Source organism: Zalophus californianus, chromosome 4 (assembly GCF_009762305.2).
Source record: "Zalophus californianus isolate mZalCal1 chromosome 4, mZalCal1.pri.v2, whole genome shotgun sequence".
NCBI classification, from domain to species: domain Eukaryota; kingdom Metazoa; phylum Chordata; class Mammalia; order Carnivora; family Otariidae; genus Zalophus; species Zalophus californianus.
The window spans coordinates 14,048,424-14,071,371 of record NC_045598.1 but is presented as its reverse complement, the minus strand read 5'-3'; the positions used below and the strand labels follow the sequence as shown (position 1 = coordinate 14,071,371).

Genomic DNA, 22,948 nt, shown 5'->3' with positions numbered 1-22,948 from the left:
CGGAAGCCACACCCGTCAGGCTGCACTCATGTCCGTCCGTTGGACAGGGAAAACGCTTAGCCTCTCAATGGTGGCTAGCTCGGAGCCAATGAGAAAGGAATGTTGGTCTGCGCTGCAAGGAAGGAGACCAGGTTTTAGATGTCTCTCCAAGCAAATTGGAGGTTTTTCTTTTTTTCTGGAATAGAACTGAATTGTTCCCACCTGTGGGTACCAAGTGCCTTTTTAGGTTGTGAGGATGTTTAAGGATGATCAGAAAAACAAACTGCTGCTGGTAGCTTGGAACTTTAGGGGTTTTTTTAGGTTGGGAGGAACCAAGAAGGTATTGTTCTGGGGCCAAACCTGAGCCGCTGGTGGAATGGCTCTGCCTCAAGGTTTATTCTCCCTGTCTTTGCCATAAACTCAGTCTGCGCACATGGGAGTTTCTGTTTGAATGAGGGCCCACGTGACCTCCTTGTCACTGTCATGACCAAGTGCCAGGTACAGTAAAGAGTGTCCCTCAAGTCTCACTGCTGCTCCTCGTTGAGACCCCAGAAACACAATAGACTGCGGATGTGACCCACAGACACAGAGTAGGGAAGGAAGAACCTCATGGAATCTGACCATTTGGGACATTTTAAGGGACAATTTTCGCTAGCTTGCGACAGGATACCAGAAGGATTCCACTTGTCTTAAGTGGGCTGATTTTAAAATGTGTACAGTCTAAACTCCTCGTCTGGCATTTCAGCCGGTGCCTGACCTGTTCCCTCCGTCCATCCCTCATCTCCCCTGATCTCCAGTCAGATCTAAGGCCATGGGAGTTCCCGCCTTGAGACTGTCCCCCAACTTGAAAGAAGTGTCCAGGCCATAGGCATCCTTCCAAATTGACCATCCCTTTCTCCATAGAAGCCTCGCTTCAGCCTCCAGGACTCTCTGGTGCAGCTTGGGAGAACTGGTGCACGCAGTGTAGAACTCGGCTGTATACTCATCTGGGTTGCACCCTACTTCTGTGTGTATATTCCCACATGTAAGGATCCCCAAGGAAAGCTGGCTTGGATAACACACAGGCAACAGACTCAGAATCCCCCAAAGATACATCGAAATGGTGAAGCCATGACTCTGAGAATTGAATATAACAGATCTGAGTGGAAAATGATATTCTCGAGTCCAGTTTACCAGGTTCTTTTTTTTTTTTTTTTTTTAATTCATGAGAAACAGAGAGGCAGAAGCAGAGGGAGAAGCAGGCTCCCCGCCAGGCAGGGAGCCCGATGCGGGACTCGATCCCAGGACCCTGGGATCATGACCTGAGCCGAAGGCAGACGCTTAACCAACTGAGCCACCCAGGCGTCCCCAGTTTACCAGGTTCTTAAAAATCTAGGATGTGGGAGACAATTGTATGACAATACGTTAAGAGGAAACGTTGCGTTGGAGAGGAGCGCAAGCTCATCTGTGTCCGTGTGAGTGAGGCGTGGTGGCCAAGAACCCTGCTCTGGCCCTGGGCTCCCGGGTGGGGCAGGAGCCTCTCCCCTGAGAGATGCGCTGGTCTCTGCTGTACATTGGGTAACACAGAGGGCATTGATTTCTGTTCTCGGACCCTCACGGAAGAGTGTAACCAAGGTGCGGGGACTTAAAATCGTGTCTTATGAGCAATAATATAACAACAGGAAGGCCAAAAAAGAGAAATCTTGGGGTTTATATAAGCCATCTTTAGATATTTAAAAGGACTGCATGAGAGAAGGGCATTAAGTTCTTACTTTGTGTGGTTCTAGCTGACAAGTCAGTGCAAGTTTTCACTCCAGTCCAGAAAACGATGGCCTTGGTAAAAGTAGTGAGTTCTCTGTCACTGGAGGCGTGTAAGCAGAGTTTTGACCAACTTTGATTAAGATGTTAGTAATTGGTACTGTAGTGCTCAGGGTTTGCCTCACACAGGCCCAGATGCAGCCACTAAATCCGGGCAGTCCGAGCTTGGAAAGACCCCACTGAGCCTGTGATCCAGCTCCTTCATTTTGCAAATGGGAAAACAGTCTTCGACATAACATTGGTGCCAGATAAATACTCCTTCCCTTCCTCTTGACGTATTCAACGAAGCCCCCTCACACTCCAGCATCTAGGGGGCTTACCTTATAATGCCCCTGACTTGTCTTGGGGGTGATAGCCTGGCCTCTGCGTCACACGTGACTTCGTGCCACCAGAGAGTCACGTCTGCTCCAGCCTCCTGGCCTAGCCCACATATGGCAAAAAGACCACCTCTGAGTGAGGCCAGCCAGGGCCGGCTCCCAGCAGGTGTGTCCTAGGCTGTGTTCTTCTGGGAGGGTCATGGCATGTGACTCATCACCTGCTGGGGCCTCTGTCTTAGAAGCACGGATCCGGCTCTTCTCCCTGGAGCCGATTTGAGAAGGCAGGAGTAAAAGCTGACGACGTCACAGTCCGTTCCAGTCCCATCTTCCCTGTGACGCATGCAGCCCGGTGTTGGCTGAGACTGGGGATTGGATAATGCACACTCACAGCTCACATTCCCGGAACAAGTTTCCATGCTAGGTCTCCATGCACAGCCCGGCTTCGCGCACTCCATAAGGCTTCGGGAGCTGAGATAGTTTCTTTCCTTTTTTCTTTGGTGAAGTAGATCATTTTGAGTGTGAAGTGTTATGTTTTCCTTCTCCTGCCCCCCCACCCTCAGAGGTCCTGCGGTTGAAGAGTTACGGACACAGAATCCGTATCCGTGACTGTGACATGATTCAAGAGCAGGAGTCCTTTTCCGGGAGAAACAATGCTGAACTCTTGAGGACAGGAGAACTAACTGGCATGTTGGCCTTTTAGTTGGTCCACGTTCAGGGATCGGATGATAGAGCGTAAACTTGACCGGATGCTTTGTTGTAATTGGCTGGTACAGAGTAGCCCAGCTGCTGGTCATGAACGTGCTCCTGGCTCATCCAGGACAGAGGTGTCCCGTGGGGCCCCCCCGGCCTTCTGGAGTTTACGAGACCCGTACCGCCTGTTGTAATCAAGTACTAGTTTTCAGATGGACTGACTTAGGGAGCCAGCGCACAGCAGCCCCATGTGCTTAGGGCCAGCTGTCTGACTTCTCGGCCATTCCATTTGCTGTAGGAAATGGTCACCCTCGGTGCCTCGCTGACTCCTGTCAGTGGAGCCCACTGTGCTTGATCTCAGGGTTGTGAGTTCGGGCCCTACGTTGGGAGTAGAGTTTACTTTAAAAAATATTTAAACAAATAAAATTAAAAAACCCGGAAAGAAAGAGAATGTTCACCCTTACTGGGAAAGTCCTGGAAGCCCCCAAGACTGTGTGTGGAACCCTGTGGCGTGTGGCGTGTGGCTGAAGGGGTTTGCTCTTCAGTGAGACCAGCACGGTTTCTGACTCCGGTCTGCCGTTCTCCCCCTGCTGGTGTTCTGGAGCTTCCCAAGGCCCCACTGCCTCATGGGTCAAGACTTTCCAGGGGGCTTCTCTAGTCTCCCTGCATTCTGTCCCTGTGTTGTCCAGCTCACAGATCATTCACCCCCTTTACTGGCTGGATTTCAGGCCTAAAAAAAGCCTGTGCTCTTGTCTTTGGGCCTCTCTGTTTTAAAGTTCTCCGAGCTGCCCACTTGACCAGAGAGTTCACTGCAGGAGCTCCGGGCCTTGCTTCACACAGCAGTGTTGTGGCAGTCGGTGCTGGGTCTGTCCTCCCTCCCTCCCTGGATGGCTGGGGTTTTTGAAATGATCAAGCGCTGGCAGAGCCCCGGGTAGGGCCGGTCGCTTCCCCCGTAGCCCACTCTCAGTCCCAGGCCCCATTTGATCATTCACATTGACGTGCAAGGCCCAAGAGCGGGGCGCTGGTGATGGTAGAGCCGCCTTATTGAAATGGCATGTTAGCATTTAAACAATATTAATGCTATTTGACTCATTAAATATACAAAGGCCAGTTAAAGTGCTTCCATGTGTGTGCTGTTAGTTCTGGCCGGCGACTCCTCAGATGGCTTTATGTGGTTTCAGACAACATTTTAGCACATTCTTAAAATACCCACAAAAGCCTTTATGTAAAAACTCATAAATGTGAGCCACATAAAAATTATTTTTTTCCTGTTTCATGTCATTATGATCAAAGTACAGTAGGTAAGAATAAATTTTCAAAAACTTGTTGAGGTCCCTCTTTAATTAATGCTTCACTCACAGAGCAAAGCCATAAACCATGTAACGGGGGGGCTGTCTGTGTGCCCCGCAGTCACCCCACCACCAGCCTGCTCACCACGGTCCTGACGGCACTTGTCGGAGAGGCTGCTGTTCTGGGAGATCCTGAACTGGCCCTTTCTGATGGCGCAGTCCTCTGCTTCCTTTGTCTTGGAGCCTGGTCAGGTTGAGACTTGCTGCCGCCCCGGTGCCTGGAGATGCCTTTTGGTGAATGGAATGTGGGTCTGTTATTGAATTGTTGTGGTGTTGGGGCCCTGCCTGCGGAGCCCGGGTTTCAGCACGTCCTCCTCACCCTGATAAGGAACACCCCGACGACGGGAGAGGGAACTTGGCTGCCATTCCCTTATTACAAGTCCGAGCAACTATAAATTAGGATACTGCCCAGTGGAATACTACCCTAGCTATGAAAAACAGTTGCGGAGATCGTGCGGCTCCCTGGAAAAACGCTAACAATTCTGTGCCAAGCGCAGAGGCCGCACTCAACACGGCACCGTGGCTGTGCTTGTCGTTACGGAAAAGTTACGCATCTGGACAAAGACTGGAGGGGGATTTGGAAAAATCAGATTTATGGGATAAGTTGACATAGGTATTGCAGGCTAATTTTTCAATCTCCCTGTTTTATAACGTCCTTGCAATGAATTTCTTAATTTTGGAGAAAAGAAGAGCAACCCATGTAGAGGTCAGAATTAAGTTTGCATTTTGCCCTCCTCGGTCTCCAACGTCTTGGAACGTTAGGCCCGGTCAGTGTGGCCCACAAAGGAAGCTGAGGATGCCGGGGAGAAGCTGCCCGGAGTGGGAGCCGGGCCACCGGGTGGGGCATTGGAGTGGAAATGGCCAGTTCCACCTTATCAAACATGAATGTGGTTGTTTCATTTCCCGGAAGAAAACACATCTAAGGGATGGGGGAGCAAGGGGATCATCTGTAGGCTGCCTGGCACTTTGGAGCTGGTCTCCAGGTAGTATCGTCGAGGGCTGTCGGGCCCCCGGGCTCTCTCCCGGTTCCCGTCCGGGGTAGCCTGGCCCACTTCCCTTGGCATCCTAGCACACAGAGGGCGCGCGGGGCCTTGGGCGAGACCACCACCACGCTCTGGTCATGGGGATCGGGCCACACGCTGTAGGTGGGATGGGGGAGAATGACCGCTGGGCATTAAGCCTTCCCTCCTCCTGGATGGCCAACGGAAAGAAGAGATTACTGGCCCTTTCTTCATGCCAGCCCAAGAAAAGCCACAGTTTTTAGAGCTGTTTGTTCCCTTTGGATGTGGGGCTGCTCTCCCTACAAGCCGACCGAAGGGGAAACCGAGTGTTAGAACCCAGCACTCTGTCCCCAGCAGGACTGGGATTAGCTGGGCTGCTCTTCCCTCAGTGGTAGTGATGTGACTCCTGGTGAACCTAGATTTCTTGGTGGTCACTTAGGATAGTGCTGAGTTCTGTTCCGTCCCCCGCCAGTTGTGGGTGTGCTCTGCGTTGCGCTTTCCTGGGGCCGGCACCTCAGTGCGTCTGTCCAGCAGGCCCTCACCAGGCATCTGCTGCATCAGCCCTGCCGGGCCCACCCTCCCCTGCCTCCCAGGGTGACCAGGGGTGTGAGGGTGGGCAGTGGTGTGAATCACATTGGACGGCTTAATCACCGTGGAGCCTGTGGCGACGGAGAGGCAGGGGCAGGGTGTGGTAGCCGCGGCAGGCTGGGATCCCAGCGGGGAGCGGGGAGGGTAGCAGACCTCGTGTGCACCCTTTGGGCCCCCAGGGGGCGCCTGCGGTGGGTTAGCACCACGGCACCCTGCAGCTCCAAGGCAGGAGGCTGTCGTTCTCATGAGGAAAGGCTGCTTCCTCTTGCTCAGATTTTTACGCTCCAGTGTGTATCACCCACTGACCTTTGTACCAAAACTTTTTAGTTTGAAATGGTTTTGAACTTACGTTAAAATGACCCCTCCAAATTTACAAAGAATTTTTGTGTACCCTTCACCCACATTCTCTAAATATTAGCATTAACCATGTATATTTTTATTATGTAACAGCTTTATTGAGAATTTACAGATGTGTTTATTTTTAGTACTTATTTTTGTTATTAAAATCAATAATAGTCTTTGGTCAGATTATTTACTTTCCTGTTTTTTTGTCTCTCAACAGTCCTATAAAGTAGGTATGAATCTTCCTATTTTGTGATGAAGTGAAGGCCCAGTTCGGACAGTTGGTGTCTGGTAGCACTTAATAAAGAGTTGGTGGGTGGGGAATGTGCAGCCATGGCTAGGGGTGGGGGTTGGGCCCCGTGCACCCCCCGAGCCCATGCTCACCACCACACCTGTGCAGCCAGCCCGGCTCCTCCGCGTCTGAGCCCATGCTCACACACGACACCGGCCCTCCCGGCGGGGCCCAGAGTGTGCCTACCACACTGTGGATGCCGAGGTTAATTGGGGTCAGAGAGGCCACAGACTTGCTGGTGAAGAATGCGCCTCAGCAGCGCGCTGGTAAAGAACATGCTAGGCACGCAGAGATGCGTATTTTCCAGCGTTCCGGTTGGTCGTCGGCAGAGTTGGAGGTCCCACACAGCAGCTGGTGACCCGCCTGTGCCCCCGGCAGCCCGGCCCTGCCACGCTGTCACCTTGGGTCTCTTGGATTTGGGACCCTAGCCTGATTTCCTTTTCTCCTCTGGCCTTTTCTTATATTTGTTCCTAGTTAGGAATTTTTCCATATCGACTCAAACCTGAGTAGGGAGCTCTGCCCTAAGCTCAGCTCTTCGTTTCCGGCTAGAGGGTGGCAGAGAGTTGCTCCAAAAGACCAACAGAAGCCCAGGTGGCCCGGGCTCGGGGGGCTCTTGGCGGGGAGGAGTGTGCTACTCTGGGTGTCCCCCTTATCGCCCCTGTGAAATAGCCGTCCCGGAAGATGGGAGTGTGGAACAGTGACGCCTACTCGGTAGTAATGACCCCCACTGAGCGTCCATTCCACGTCACACACTTTGCTAGGTCCTTCCTCTGGAAGCTTGCCAAAGACCACAGAGCGAGAGTCGGTGGCAGAGCTCAAACTCCAGTGCATATTTAGGACTCCTGAGCCCGTGATCTTTCTGGGACCCCTCCCCCAACCAGCAGGTGCTCAGGACACGGGCAGGAGTCAACCCTGGAACCATCACAGGAGAGGGAGGGTCCTTCATTCCAGACAGACATTCAGATGAAGCTTTGCCGAATGAACCCCTGGGCTGTTGATCTGTAATCTGACCGGCTTAACATCTCATGGGCACGTGGGCCTATTTCCGGCAGGTATTTTGAAGGTGGCGTCTCATCTGTCTACCTCTGGGATCTGGATCATGGCTTTGCTGGAGTGATCCTCATAAAGAAGGCTGGAGATGGATCAAAGAAGATCAAGGGCTGCTGGGATTCCATCCACGTGGTGGAAGTGCAGGTACGCCTCCCTGGCAGATGTTTCTTGAAGGGGGGGGGGTAATGTTGTGATATATAAACCCCCGGTCACTCCTAAAAATGCCCCAGAGTCAGTTAGATAAAGATCAGTCAGGATTGCAGTGGTCACCGATGATAAAGATCCCATGATTGCAGATTTGGTCCCTTTAGAGACCAGCCGGGGTTTTATAAGGTCATGTCGTGGCCCCACATCCAAGGAAGGGACATGTGAGAATGATCCCAGCTCAGGGTCACACCTGGGGTTCTGACCTCTGTCTCATCCCGCAGGAGAAATCCAGTGGTCGCACCGCCCATTACAAGCTGACCTCCACTGTGATGCTCTGGCTGCAGACCAACAAATCTGGCTCTGGCACCATGAACCTTGGAGGCAGCCTGACCAGACAGGTAGGGTCGCCTTTGCCAACCCCAGAGAGAGGTCCTGGGGCAGCCTCTGTGTCTGACAGGATCTCCCCACCAGAGATTCAGAGATTTGGTCTTGAGAGCTTTTATCTTTGGGTCAAGGTATTTACATTTTACAATGCTCCTGGGACGGTGAGGACATACTCCTGATAACATTCAGAATGAATGAATCTCGCTGTTGTGACTTAAATCCCCCATGAGGACCCTTGGTTGCTAGTGACAGAAGTTAAGACCCTGTCATTAAGCAAAAATGAAAACAAGGCAGTTCACGTAACTGAGAGGTTCAGGCTTCCTGTGGTGTGACTGGGCATAGGACGTTAGGACTGGGGGAGCTCCACAGTGGAGCTCCTGGCAGCCTCTGGCTTAAGTCTTCTGGTCTGCCCTAACCCCAGAAATGTCTCCCTGGCCTCGGTTACTTGTGTTCACCGCAAAATCACTTCCCGAAGCCGAGGGGCATGAAGTAGTCTGGCCGGAGTGCGGATCGTGTGACTGCCGGGGGTGGTATCGATGGAAAAGGGGTCAGTTCCCTGTAGTAAAATCTGGCTGCTTTTCGCAGGAGGGGGAGGGATGCTGTGGGCAGGCAGCAGGCCCTGGGCGCTGGTGCAGAGGTGCTTTGTGCAGAAAACTGACGGGCGTTATCTTGTAAGTAGGGGCGGGTAGTACGTGGCGTGAGGCAGAGCCAGAGGGTGGGCAGCAGGCTGCTGCGGGACAGTAGCCAGCGCCTCCAAAAAGGAGAGACCAGGCTGAAATAAAAGCTGAGAACCCAGAAGAGGATGTGCCTACCTTAAGCATCTAAGCAGGTTTGCGGGCCTTCTGCGCAGGTGCCCCATGGCGACTGGTAAGCAGCAAGCACGGGGTGGAGCCTGCCGTCTGGCTGAGTGCTGGCCCCGCACAGCAGCGCTCCCCGGACGGAGCTGAGTGATGCTCACCAGAATCCTTCCATGTAGGTTCGAGCAGGGCGCTTTTCAAACTCCTCACACTCGGTCCCCTCATGAAGAAGCTGCTTTCGTCACAGGATCTCGACACTGGGAGAGTTGAGAGGTCACCTCCCAACATGACAGGACCCCTGCCGCCCTACTTGGGCAGAACTAGGGGGCTCGCCCGTTCCCTCTCCATCAGCCTCCATTAACAGTCCTGAGGAAAAGCTCCCCTCCGGCGTGCCCAGGATTGCTTTGGCGGGCACCCCCACCCCCTGTCTTTCATGTGAGCCCCCAGGGGGCCAAGGATTTCTCATTTCTCATGTGGTTAGTTTTCTCTAAGGTGAGATTTTTCGGTTTGTCCCCACAGTTTGACTTTCATCCATTCTCCCCTTGACAGTTCTGTTGATTCTTGGTTTCATTTGTCCAGGTATTAGCCATTCCTGTTGGTTTGGTTCCTTGCACATTAACTGAGATGACTCTGTGGCTTCATGTTAGCTCAAGGCCAAATGCAGAGCCCTCCAGCAGGGCTACCAGAGACTTCCTCAGGTGGAGGCATCAGTCTGATAATCATCTTTCTTAGGCTACTTTTTCTTTTAGGGGGGAACCTTGTTGAGCCAGCTATAAATCCACCATCTGGGTAGGGCTTCACATTTTCAAAGAAATGCCCTTAGAGTGGTCTGTGCTTGAACACCTGCCTGCCCCTTCCATCCGGCTCCTTGCCTCCGTAGGACCAGAGGGCTGCAGGCGTGGCCGCGGCTGCTTTCTCCTCACCCTCACCCTCACCAGGGCGCGCCCCCTCGCCGTAGCTCAGGCCCATCCTGTGCTGCGGGGGCGGGGGGGGGGGGGGGCTTGCTGTGCTCTTGTTTCCCACACCTGGCCACGAACCGCCCCTCAGGCAAGCCGCGTCTGCCAGTCTTCTTCCTTGACAGCCCAAGGGCGTCTGCCTTGCCCCTCCTGCAGCCCAGCCCTGGACATGCAGAGATCGTTGGCCCTACCCTGACCACTCCCCCCCAAATTGGGATCTAAATGTAACAACATTTTCTAGGTAATTTCTGTGCACATTGACAATTGGCAGGTGATCCTCTCTGGGTTCTGCACCCCATTCCACCATTGGCGAACGGTGGTCCCCCTCCTCCCACCCACAGCAGTTCTCCAGGCACTAACGGGATGTCCTACAGTTGAGATTCCTCCAACACTGTCCACCTGAAGATGGCATCAGATCCCACAGGGAAGGGCTCAGTCCCACAAGGCTGCCCCCCGACCCCCCCGCCCCCGCAGACCTCTTCAGATGCCAGTCGGAAGTCCTGGGTGTCCCCTGTGCTTCTCACCAACCAGCTGCGAATCCTCCTGGGGTTCGGTTACTTTGCTGGAGTGGCTCACAGAAACTCAGGAAGCCCACGGACTCATTAGATTGCTGCTGTATGACAGAAGATACCAAAGGATACAGATCAGCAGCTCTAGGAAGGGATATGTGAGCTTCTGTCCTCGTGGAGTTGAGCTTGGGGCCCAGCATGGTGGCACTTGGAAGCATTCTTTGAAGCCCCCTCTCCCCTGCCTGGAAACCAGGAGGACTGAAAATTCCCTGTACCACCAGCCCCCATTTTGAGCTGCTTTCTAAAATCACCCCATTAACAGCCCAGTTGTTGTGGGAAGGGGCTCATTACGAGGAACAAGACCCCCAGGGCACCTGGGTGGCTCTGAAGTGACTTCAGGAACTGAGGACAGGAGGCCAAATATTATTACAACAAAATATGGTCCTGTTGTAGCTCAGGAGATTCCAAGGCTTTGGGGAGCCATGAGCTGGGAACCGTGGACCAAGACCAGTGTATGTGACAAATGTGTTTTGGTCATCTGAACGAATGTGTGTACTTCTTGCACATCAGAATGTCCCCGCTCCACGTGCCTCTCAGCGGTCTTTTGCTTCGATGTCCTTAGCAGGGCTTGTCTGTCCAAGGTGTCTCCTCCGGTGAGCTGGGAGCTGCTTCCCCCAGAGCAGACTCGTCTTACCTGCCACTTGAAGCATCTGCATCTAGGACCCCCAACAGCCCCATCCCAAGGGACGGCCTTCGCCTGGTCAGTGCCGGGCATCGGGCTGTCTCTGTGAAGGGAGGAGAAAGCACAGACCCAGGGTGTCCCCAAAGCCTGCCATGGCGCAGAGCAGCATCCTGGAGAACGTCCTCCAGGGGGAGCCCTCCCCAGGCCAGTAGTGCCTGACTTCACGGGGGTTCCTTTTGATAGCAGACATCTTTTTATTTTTATTTTTTTTATTTTTATTTTTTTTTTTAGTCTCATTGTATATATTTATTGAGATATAATTTAAAAGTTGTCTCCAGCTTTACTGAGGTATAAGTGTAAGGTGTATGATGTGTTGATTTGATACATTTATATATTGCGAAATGGTTACTGCCAGTGGCATTAGCTGATGCTTCCGTCCTGTCACATGATTTTTTTTTTTGTGGTGTATGTTATACAATATTACAGTGTCTTTGGATGAATTTATACATGCAGGTTCCTGCCATCTGAATTACAACATGAAACATCCCCATCGCAATAGTTTGTTGAGCGACTCTTGCCACTCGGTTCCACCCCACGGGCACTTGTGGGTCTTTTTTTTTTTTTTTTTTTTCTTTCCACGAAGCCCGTTTCTGAAATGCCTCCATGTCGCGTAGATCCTGACTCTGTCTCTTGTCTGGAATCACGGAGAATCGTTACAGTAGGTGACCTTTTGTGTCTGGCTTTGCTCACTAAGTTCTTTGTGGAGATGAAGAACCCAAAGAATTAGCAGTGAAGCTTGTGGAAAGAATTTGGGATTCCGTAATGGGACATAGGGAGTAGATGTTAGGATCTCGGCAGCAGCCGAAATGGACTATTTTGTGGCCAGAAGGATGGTCTGAGAGAGCCTTAAAATTGGAGCATATGCTGAGTTGGAAGGAAGGTATGGGGTGATCTGTTTAAACTAGGGAAGCAGGGTAGGCACCATCGGGGGCTCCTGGAGCGGCATCCGTGTGTCTCTTGGAAGAGCTGGTCTTGACTTCCACCCCAGCTAATTGCTGTTGTTTGGCTTTCTTGACTTTTGCTCTGTGGTTCTTGAACCAAACCTGCAGTACGGTGGGATGTATCTCCAGTTTCGAGGCCATTTCTTTCTGAAGGCTGGGAGCGGGGTATGGGTTCTTGCTGAACAAGAATTCTAAATCTGCCAGTTGTCTCTCAGTGAACATGGTTCGTTTCCTTTGTGAATGTTTCTGATCCTTTCCTTTAGGAAGGTCCCCTGTGCCTGCCATCCCATCTAGCTGGATCCCCGTGCTCTGGTCCTGTGTCAAGAGCTCTATTTTTATTTTTAAGATCTTACTTATTTGTCAGAGAGAGAGAGAGAGAGAGCGGACAAGCGGGGGTAGGAGCAGAGGGAGAAGCAGGCGGGATCGACCCCCGGACCCCAGGATCATAACCTGAGCTGAAGGCAGATGCTTAATCGACTGAGCCACCCATGTCTTTTTAAATGAGATAAAAACTCAGAATACTTTTAATACCTGTATTTGATGGAAAGAACAGATGGTGAAAGGGTGAATTTAGTGACTCAGGTGGGTCTGTAGCCTAGTCACGAAAGCGTGGCATGCACTTGAAAGAGTGCAGAGCAGGTGTTTTGTCAGCATGCCTGGGGTACACATCGGAGCCTTAGACTCTCCATGCAAAGCCTCTGCCAGGTCAGAGCAGCCTGGATCCCCCAGGGATCTTGGGGGTCCCCGTTGCTGGCCCCCCAGGCGGGGCCGTCCCCACTCGGAGCCAAGGCTGGTGCTCACTGGGGCAGAACCCATTGTTCTGCATGGACATGGCGCTTGTCCTCCAGGAACCACTGGCCCGGGAGGGCAGCCGGGCCCCCAGGCAGCGAGCTCCTCTACCACAGCCCGCCTCCCCCACACCCTGTCCCCTGGGCACCACTGGAAAATCCTAAATCTGTATCCAGAGATGGCTTCCTACACCACTTACTGCTCCCAGGTGTTTATAATTCCACTGGTTGACTGTGACCTGGACCAATATTTAATCCCCAGCCTTCCTGGTAGTTTCGGTCAGAGCTGCCAGCCCACGGCCAGGGTCTGGTCCGGCTCGCCACGACTAGCACCTCCTGCCAAGCCACGCAGGCCCGATGGGGGGCCGTCCTCAACACACCGGGTGCCACCGCGGGCCTGTTTGGACGGCCTGGTGCTCTTGGGCTTTGATGAGGAAATTCATGCTTCTGTCATCCTCATGGCCGGTCGCGTAACTCATCTGAGGTGCAGTAAAGCTGGGGCTGGTTTCCAGGGTAAGTCACTTGTGAGAGGAGGGGCAGGGCAGCAGGGGAGACAAAGCTCAGTTAGTAGTGCACGGCTTCGGAGCCAATGGGAAATGTGGGTTGTGGGTTTAGCTCTGTGTCCCAGATGAACCTCGGGGAAACGTCTGGTTGCCTCGGATGGGAGATGAAGGGGTTCCAGGCAAGCTGAGCAAACCCGTGATAAAGGGTGAACATGCATGGTTGGGGCGGGGGTTGTCTCTGTGCTTAGACGTAAGCAAGGTAACATTACCTTTCCCATGTAGTGGTGAGGAGACCAGCGTTTGAGCCCTGAAGTGATTTCCTCACGAGGATTTATTTAGTAGGAGGCAGAGCCAGGATTTGAACCCGGATTTGTCTGTTTAGGAAAAGGTTTTGCTCTTTGGCCCATGTGCCTGGCCTTCAGTAGGTAACTAAACGTTTGCACAGAACTGCACAGAGCAGTGAGCGCAGTGTGGCTAGGACCCCACCCTGTGGGCGCCCCTCCGCCTCCAGCCGGTGTGGGCAGCTGCGGTGGGCGCGAGGCCCCAGAAACAGACACCCTGGGGAGTCGCGAGGAGGGGACGGGCCTCCCTGGAGTGCAGCAACCCCGGCCTCAGGGTGTCTCCTTCATTTGGCCTTAAGGTCGATTCTTCTATAGGAAGCAGGTTGGCCACATGAGACATGCTCACCACCAGAGGTAGTGAGGCTACCAGGATGTTTAGTCAGTTGAACAATCTGATTAGATTTCTGTTTTCAGAAAACGGCTCTGTGGGCTGGCGTGGAGGATGAGTTGGCAGGGGGAGGGAGCTGTTAAGAGTCTTCCAGGAGTGAGGGGACTCGGGCCACATGGAGGCAGCCCAGGAGGGCTGGAGGGGACAAGCCTGCAGCCAGGAGGTCAGTAGGAGAGCTGGTGTTGGCCTCAAGGAGGAGAAGGGTAAGGCAGGAGGGACAGGGCGGGAGACATTTCGGGGTAGAGCGGGCAAGGCACGGGTGACCTTCCACCACGTGAGCCCTGGGATCAGAGGCGGCTTCCTCATTTGAGCTCGCTCCATCGAGCAGTGCTCACAGCGACCAGGCCCAGGCTCTCCCTCTGGAAGCTAGGCCTCAGCACACAGCCACACACACCTGCGTCATCTGTGTCTGGAAGGAAGGACCCCATGTCAGCAGGCGCCGACCCTGCAAGCTGACCTGGCCAGTGATCGGGAGCACTCCTCTGCAGAGGCCCACCTGGGTTGCTTCCTCCACTCGCGCCCCATCTTGAGAAGGTCCAGGGCTCTCCCCAGGGGTCCCTCGCCAGCTTCGGAGTTTGCCCTCGGGCCTCTCCTCTCTCAGTTGAGGTGGCTATGAGCGTAAGTGCAGGACATGGAGAGCTTTCTTTAAATTGTTGGTAAATTTAACAGTGACCCGGGAATTGAGCCACATGTCACCTCTGGTCGTGACACCCAGGCTGCAGAGGGGCCCCCGTGGGCTCAGACCAGGTGCGCCACTGGCCTGTGCTCCCTCGGCACCCTCTCCCATCACCTCCCCTTTGGCCCTTACTTCCCTCCATTCCCACCTAGCTGGAAGGCGAGGCAGGTAGCTAAAGTGTTTTAGCAAATTCATGCTGGGCGGGCGGGGGGTGGGGGGGAGTTGCTGGGGAGGAAGGGTGCACAGCAGTCTTTGTGGGAGCTCCTCACAGCCAAATCCTACCGGCCTTCCAGGGGAGGAGGGCGGAAGGTGCCCTTTGGCGGACTGCCACCAGACCCCAGGGGGAGGGCTGTGGAGCAAGTAACGAATGTTGCGAGCCGAGTACCAGCATGTTGAAAAGGAAGTTGCATTGAGAGGTCACTTCTCCTGTGTGACAGCTGAAGACGTGAGAAAGAGGCAAGACCGTAAATCTCTGGAAGGAGATCCAAGGTTTCTGATCCGGGATGGGTCCTGCAAATGTCGTTTGATATTTTTTTCAGATTGTAAATATTTAGAAACAAAGGTGGAATGTTTTGTCGAGTTGGGGGGATTGGGCTGGTCCTTTGCAAGCTGAGCTCTCTCCCCACTCAAGTGTAGGCGCCTCGTGACAGATCTTCACGCAGTCAGGCTCCAGCAGAGACACCTGCCTGTGTCTCAGGGCAGGGAAATCCTCTTTGACTCAAGCTTGGCGCTTAGGCCAGGCCAGGCGGTGCGTTCTAGAAGGCGGGGGTGGGGGGGGGGGAGGCCCTCGGTCCTCGGTCCTCGGTCCTCGGCCGGATGTGGGGGAGCGGGGCCTACGGCTCAGGGCATGCTTTCTCGCTGGGGGAGGCCCAGCTGCAGCCGGCTCCTGGTGTTTCGGGAGGTGGCCTGGACTAGGGATGAAGGTGGAGGGGCTTCAGCTTGGGGCTTCTAGGGACAGTCAGGCCAGAAAGGAGGGGACTGGACGTCTGGGCGGGAGGGAGGGGGCTGAGGCGGGGATGGGTACTGCCCGGAACTTCCGAGCCCTGGGTTGTGGCTTGTCTGTGATATTTCCGGTAAAGAATGTGCACGAATGTGAGCAGAGGGGTCTGAACACAAGTTTCAGAATTATCCAGACCTGGCGCAGTCCTGGCCTACTCCCTTCCCAGCTGTATGACCTGGGCAGTTCACTTCCCTTCTCCAAAACTCAGCATTCTCACCGTCGAGCTAACAGGGCCTGTTTGGAGATGCTGTAGTAGAGTAGAAATACAAAACCACTCGGACTCATGGTCTGTGCTCCGTAAATAATAGCTGTTTCTGCTGCTACCACATACCTTACAAGCAGAGACTTTTCCGTCTTCTAGAATATATGTAGTTTTAGGCTCAATTAAAATTTCGCTCATCTGGGCAAACCGAACCTTTCTTGAGAGGCTCTCTGACCACTGTCTTCTGACTTGACAGCAGGTTAAGTCCTGGCCTCCAGCCCAGCTCTTCCCCGGAGCACAGGTCAGTAACCAGGAGGACAGGGCCGGAGGAGCCCCAGGGATGGAGCTGCCATTCTGCCAGGTCCCGTCCTGGGCATCATGTGAGTGGTAGCTCATGCAGCAGAAGGCTGAGGCCCTCAGGCCTTGGGCTCCAGAGCAGGAGCCATGGAGTCGGGGCTGGCTTCCCCCAGTGCCCCCCGCCCCCTGGGGCCGTGCCTATCGGAAGATGCCGCAGAGCAGCCGGGGAGACTGTACCCCCCCCCCCCTTCTGAGGAAGATGGCCTGCTTTCTAAACACTTGCTGTGTCCTTCCATCTCCAGGCCACAGAGAGGAGGAGAGAGAGGTGCTTGGTGGGGCTGGGCGGGCTGGGCTCTGACTTCAGACTTGGTTGGAACCACCTTGTGGAACATCTGTGTGGCCACAGCCCTAAAAATGTTTTCGTCTGGCGGCCACTTTTATAAGGATGTAGTAATATATGCATTACAAAAATAGGCCTCTTTTTGGTGGGTCAGCATTTCCAGCAAGCTGACCCTGACCAGGTGTGGAGGGAGCGAGCAGGGGTGTGGGCAAGGGGGCCGTGGAAACGTCGGTGTGTGCCAAGGCCTTGGCCCCGCTCCCTTGCCCATGTCTTCCTTCCCTTCCCCGGTCCCTGCCAGGCTTTCCCTTGGGTTCAGATTCCCTGCCACGAGCTTAGGGACCCCTGCTGCCCTCCCGGGGAGTCCCGTCTTCTAGAGGAAACCAGGCCTCCTCACTTTCCCCCCTGCCTGCCCCCACACCCACTCCAGACCTCTTTGGTGGTTTCACCACTTCGATTCATTGGAATGTTGATTCTGGAGCACAAAGATGATTTCCATGAGGTTGGATTGCTGATGTGACTTTACTTACCCTGATGGCCCAGACCCCTTTGCCAGCAGCCTGGTCCTCACTTTGGGCTTGTTGAATACTCATTTAAAATGGGGCCCTCGGTGGGGCGCCTGGTTGGCCTAGTCAGTTAAGCATCTGACTCTTGGTTTCGGTTCATGTGGTGATCTCAGGGTCGTGGGATCAAGCCCCATAGCGGGCTCTGCACTCAGCACAGAGTCTGCTTGGGATTCTCTCTCCCTCTGCCTCTGCCCTTCCCACTCGTGTGTGTGTGCATGCTCTCGCTCTCTCTCAAACAAATCTTTAAAAAAATAAATGAAAAGTAAAATAAAACGGGCCCTCCGTGAGCTCAGAGCCTCTTCGCTTCCCTGAGGTTGCCAGGAGCCTGCCCCCTGCGCTGAGCTGGGGAAGACGAGAGACTGCTCGTTGTGGGAGGACAGGTTTCGTCTGGGTCAGACCCCCCCCCCCCAACCCCCGGCTTCTCCCTGCCCAGAAGAGCGGCTCTCTGAGCTGCCCTCTGTCTGGGCACAGGATCCATTTACACGTGGGGGGAAAGAGCACACAGTCCGAGTGTATTGGTGTCCAAAAATCCCTTTTAAAAATGGGTAGATGGCGGGGGCGCCTGGGTGGCTCAGTTGGTTAAGCATCTGCCTTCGGCTCAGGTCATGATCCCAGGGTCCTGGGATCGAGTCCTGCATCGGGCTCCCTGCTCAGTGGGGAGCCTGCTTCTCCCTCTCCTCCCCGCTCAATGTTCTCACTCGCTATCTCTGTCTCGCTCTCAAATAAATAAAATCTTTAAAAAAAAAAAAAAAAAAAGGTAGATGGTGCACCATGCTTCCTCCTAAGTGTGCTCCCAGCTTCTTTCCACACGCACACACTCCAGTCGTCTTGGCAGCAGGGGTTGGCCAAGGGCAGATGTTCCAACAAATACTGTGGGATGGCCCAGGGTGGGGTATTTAGGAAACCTGAAGTGATGGGGAGCAGCTCTCCCTTCTGAGATCAGGAGCACTCTCACTGCTGTTTTGTAGGGACCCGGGTAGTCCCTGAGGATCGAGACTCCCCAGGAACGTTGGCCCAAGGGTGCCGGGAGCAGGGCACATACCCCGTTCTTGCCCATGTCTTGGGGTCAGGGTGTTCAGACCTTTCAAGCTTTGCCCATGGGCCTCTTCAAACCCGGCACCTAAAGTGAATCCAGCCCTGCAGATGTGGCGGGGCCGGTACCTTCCTGAGCCCCGCCACTGCAGTGCCGTCGTGGGACCGGGCTGGGAACGCTGCCCCCGACTGGGCACCGGTAACCGGTCCTGTCCCTGACATTGTGTGAAAGCTGTTGGGGCTGCACGTCACATTCTCTTCAGAACCACGTGTGTCTTCGCAGGACTTGGTTCCCGTTTTGTACTCGGTGAGCTTCATGTTTGAGCCCCAGAGTGTGATTCGCACTTGCCCCAGCCACCTGAGGCAGGAAGAGCAAACGTGCCGTGATCCGGGCAGAGGACATCTTTGAGCTTCCATGTCCTTGGGTTGAAAATAGCGTTCTTCTAGAGGCTGAGTAGAACAGGCGACTCTGCACTTGGCCGTGCTCTGCAGCAGCCCGCATTCCTGGGCTCTGATCGTCTGGACCCTCGCTGTCACCAGGATGCTGAGAAGGCTGAGAAGGCTCACGGCTGTGCCTTCTCTTAAGTTCCACACAGGCAGGCTGGCTCGGGGCCAGGCAGGAAGCCTGCAGGACGCCAGAGAGGCCGCCTGGGGGACCTGGCATCCCAGCCATGGCCACAGGGGATTCGGTGGGACCTGCCAGTGGTGTGTGGAGAACCCCTAGAGGAGTTCTCTGCTCCCAGCATCCCCATCAGAACAGGAAATCAGGGGTTCTCGTGGCACTTGTTCACGATGAGCGCATGTGGATTCCTAGATTAGAGATAGTTGGTTTTAGATGTGCCAACAGATGAGTTTTAAACAGTCCCATCAAAACTTGTGTGGCTCGCTGTCAGATCCATGTTTAATTTCCAACTCTCATCTTCCTTGTTGCGTGAAAGCGGGGTCAGCCTCCGCCCTCCTCAGGCGTTCCAGCACCCCCTGAGCACGCGGTCGCTTTTCAGGGATGGCTGACTGCTCCGCGGAATCGGACTTGTGAAAGTGACTTGGGTCTCTCCTGCCATCTGCTCGCCCATTTGGGGCCTCATCTCGCTCCTAACTGGGTCTTTTCTACCGTTTGTGGCCTGACGGTCGTTCCCCCGATAGAGAAGTCAAGATAAGTGAGAAGCGGCAGCAAAGCCTTTGACCTCTGAGCCACCGCCGTGCTCCCCGAGCGTCCGCCCAGGTCTCCAGCCTCTGAAGCCCATTCACCTCCCTGCCTCACCCATGCTTTCTCTCCGTGCCTCAAGTCCCAAGCTCTGGCTGTCCCGATACTGCGTTCCTAGCTTTTCATCCTGTCTCACGATGACCTGTTCCAGCGTCCATGTTTAATTTTCAACCACAGTTCCGTTCTGAAACAGCGAGCATTTGTGTGCTCACCGCTCTCCCGGGCACCCCGCAGGGTGTGGACAGGGGAACCTCTCCTTAAGGGATCGACGGTCTCGTGAGGGAAATGAGCCTGATGCAGAGGGAGAGGCGGAGGGTCCGCACCTCCTGCGTAAGGGCACAGGTCAGGTGTCCTCTGTTCCTCTACCCTGCCCCACCTGCCGCCTCCTTTGAATACTTTCAGTAAAACTCGACCAGAACGTACGACCCTGCCTGAGGTGCGGATTGCTGGGTACCCCTCGGTCACAGTCTAGGAATCTGGCTTCAGATTCTCTTGCTCAAACCTTCCCCAGCCACGCAGCCAGCCGTGCAGGCGGCGCAGTAAGAAGGCTCTGGTCCGGGTTCTGCCCTCACTGCCTGTGGCACCTCCCATCTGAGCCTCGGGCCCCCGTGTCAGGATCGCAGGGCAGTCGGGGCACGGTGGACGCCCCCCTGAAGTATGAGGGGATGGACAGCCTGAGCCAGTGCCCGGCCAGGGTGGTCCCCTTTGCCCTCCCCGCTGTGGCCTTGGGGCTGGGAGGGGCGTGCTCCGCTCAGGGCAGCAGGAGACCCTCCTCTGGGAACCGGGCCTCTGGGCCTCTGCCGGCTGAGCTGTTTGTGCCCTACAGCTGCAGTCCCTGTGTGCTTGGGTCCCCCACTGGCCAGGTGGCCTTGTACCACCTGCAGCTGGCTGCACGGCTGGCGGCAGGAACACCAAGCACTTCGCACACCACCCGAGCGGACGGGGCTGGGGGCAGGGGCTGCCGTTCGCACCGAGCGCCCGGCCCTCTGACGTGGAGGAGCATTCTTCTCTTTGGCAGATGGAGAAGGATGAGACTGTGAGTGACTGCTCCCCGCACATAGCCAATATCGGGCGCCTGGTAGAGGTGAGTGGGGCTCTGGGCTCGGGGCGTCTCCCACAGCACATGCCGGTCCTGCATCGCCTCTCATGTTTCTTGGGTTTTGCCCTGTTGCCCCGGGCTCGTGCTCTGAGCCTTCTGATGGGCATGCAAGCAGGGCTCAGCTCCCAGGCTGCCCCCTCTCCTGCCCCCTGCCCCGCACCCTCCCCCCCCCCCCCCCCCCCCCCCCCCCCCGTGTGTGCTCCCGGAAGCTTGCTCCCCCAGCCCACGGGGTGCCAGCAGAGGCCTGAGCTCAGGAAGGAAGCACCCCTGCAAAGGCCATGGGCTCAGGTTGCAGCTGCCTCTGCCTTCCCTTTGCCACACTCTTTTGGAAGAAGGGGTGCTGCTCTCGGGCTTCACAGGATTGGGCCCGAAATCGGTGGGGGGACAGCGGGGTGGTGATGTGGTGTGGTTTAGACCAGCTCCCATCATGGTCAGCGCTGGCCACCAGTCCCTGAGTATTGGCTTCCCAGTGCCTGAAGCCTGGGAAGCGCTCAGAATGCAAATTGTAGGGGGAATCTCGGCCGCGGGGGGCCGGCTCGCCTGGCTTTGGCGCGGTCCTGCACCTCCCCCCTGTGGCCGCGGCGAGGACTGCAGGGCTGGGCTGGGGGGCCAGGGGAGGGTGTGAGCCTCAGGCCTCCTGTGTGTCGTCCTGCCTGACTGATCTCCCTTCCCAGGACATGGAAAATAAAATCAGAAGTACGCTGAATGAGATCTACTTTGGAAAAACAAAGGACATCGTCAATGGGCTGAGGTAATGTACCCCAAAGCATGAGCTTCGGAACCAGAAGATACGGATTCGAATCCTAGGTGTGCGGCGTGGTAGTTACAAGGCCCCTCAGGTTCCTCATTGGTGCCCCCGGCTAAAGTACCCACCTGGTGGCATTGTTACTGCAGATCCTGAAAGGTCAGACACCTCCTGCATAGACGCTGGTTCCTACCCTGCTGCTCGTGTTTTCTGGGGGCCGCTCACTTGGACAGCCGTCAGTGCCCTTGCCCCTGGAGCCCCCTCCTCTCCGTCCCCCACCGGGCCATTCCCATCTAAAGCGTCTGCCTGGACCTCACAACGCGTGAGGGATGGCAGCCCCTCGGGCGGCCTGCTCCCCTCTGCAGCCCCCGGTTCGTCTGACGGTGGCCATGGCCATGGTCCCCAGCTGCCCCTCCCCACCCATCTTGTGCCCTCGGTTCTTCAGCATTGGCCCAAATGAAGGCCTGAGAAGGGCTCTCTGGCTCTTCAAAGTCCACAGGGGTACAGAGCAGGCGGCCAGAGCCCCTTAAAGGGGCAGGGGAGGTGGCTGTGGGATGAGCACTGGCCGTGGAGTCAGAAAACAAAGGGTTCACACAGGTGCTGCCCACCGGAGCTGCACGAGCTCTGGCTAGGGGCTCCGCTCTGCGGCCCTCATCCGGTCAGGGAGGCAGGGGTCAGATGGGATAGCGTCTGCCCGACCGCTCTGTGAGGCCAAGGTCTGGTGCTCTGCCCTCAGCCTCCAGCCCCCTGAGCCCCCGTTCCGTGGGTCAGTCTCCTTGTGGGCCAGAAGCAGAGGCAGGGAGCCGCTCTGGGGGCCCCCTGACTTGTGAATTCCCCCAGGAGACAGATTTCTAGCCGCCTCCTTCTTACAGTTTAAAAGAGCGAGGAGCCCCCTCTGGATCTTCATCTTTCCAGTTTCCCGCCCGCCCATGGGGGACTCGGTCTGGCCCCTGGTGGGTTTTATTCCCTGGCTCTGGCAACATCGCTGTCAGCTGGTCATGTGGGGCCAGCGCCCTGTCCTCCACGAGCACACTCGTGTTGGGGGGGGCGGGGGCGGGGGCGGCGGTCGTGAGCGCCTCCAGCATCGAGCTCTGTGGCTCCCCTCTCTGTGCCGCTGCCCTGGAGTGCAGGGGCCCTGACGACACTGCTCCGTCCCTGCGTCTCCGGCGGCCACCTGCTCCTCAGTGTGTCGCCCCCCCACCTCCCGCCGCACTCATCTCTGACCACTCTCTGTAGATCTGTTGACGTAATCCCCGACCACCCCAAGTTTCAGCAGCTGCAGAGGGAACTTTCCCAAGTGCTGACCCAGCGCCAGATCCACATCCAGCCTGATAACTAAGCCGATGCAGGTACCCTGCCTGAGAGGCGTGAGCACCCTCCCCACTAAACAGGACTCACCAACCTGCCTCCACCCCCGGACCAGCCACGGCCACGCGGCCCTTTAAACCACCACTAACCCCCGTGTGCCGGCTTACGGCTGTGGGCGGCCACGTTAACGTGTCCCCTCGGCCCCGTGTAACACAGACCCGTGTCACGTGTGTGCTCTGTGTGTCTTGCTCTCCGGGCAGGGTTGGGTGTGGGGCAGAGAGGGGGTTTGGCTCTGGCTCTGGAAGAAGCCCGGTCTGGGGATTAACCCTGCCTCTCCAGCAGAAGCCGCTTGTCTGCACCGCTCCGATTGGCCGCAGAGCAGGGCTGTGTGCCCGGCCTTCCTCATGGCCCCTGCCCCTGGGCCGCCTCTCGGAGTCCACTGTCTTTGCGGCCCGGGCCTCAGACTCCCCCCGCGCCCCACCCCCCCCCCCAGCATCCCAGCATCCCAGAGGCCACAGAAGCCTTCTTGGTGGGAAATGGACTGTTGGGGGCCATGACTTTTGAAAGGGGTGTATCGCCCC

At 55.7% G+C, this 22,948-nt stretch overlaps 1 protein-coding gene and 1 pseudogene across 5 annotated transcripts in view; one reads left to right on the top strand and one right to left on the bottom strand.

Annotated features, from left to right (window-relative positions):
* Positions 1–22,948, top strand: part of CAPZB (capping actin protein of muscle Z-line subunit beta) — a 132,238-nt gene that overhangs the window by 106,273 nt on the left and 3,017 nt on the right. For 2 of the 5 annotated variants that reach the window (XM_027615314.2, XM_027615323.1), the window contains exons 5-9: positions 7,408–7,549; positions 7,834–7,950; positions 20,234–20,299; positions 20,989–21,065; positions 22,296–22,398. In XM_027615314.2, coding sequence (XP_027471115.1) covers positions 7,408–7,549; positions 7,834–7,950; positions 20,234–20,299; positions 20,989–21,065; positions 22,296–22,398 — 505 coding nt within the window. Of the gene's footprint in view, positions 1–7,407; positions 7,550–7,833; positions 7,951–20,233; positions 20,300–20,988; positions 21,066–22,295; positions 22,409–22,948 lie in introns of those variants that run through there. The other 3 variants (XM_027615333.2, XM_027615305.1, XM_027615296.2) reach the window with 2 other exon arrangements.
* On the bottom strand, positions 11,309–12,166 carry LOC118356909 (annotated as a pseudogene).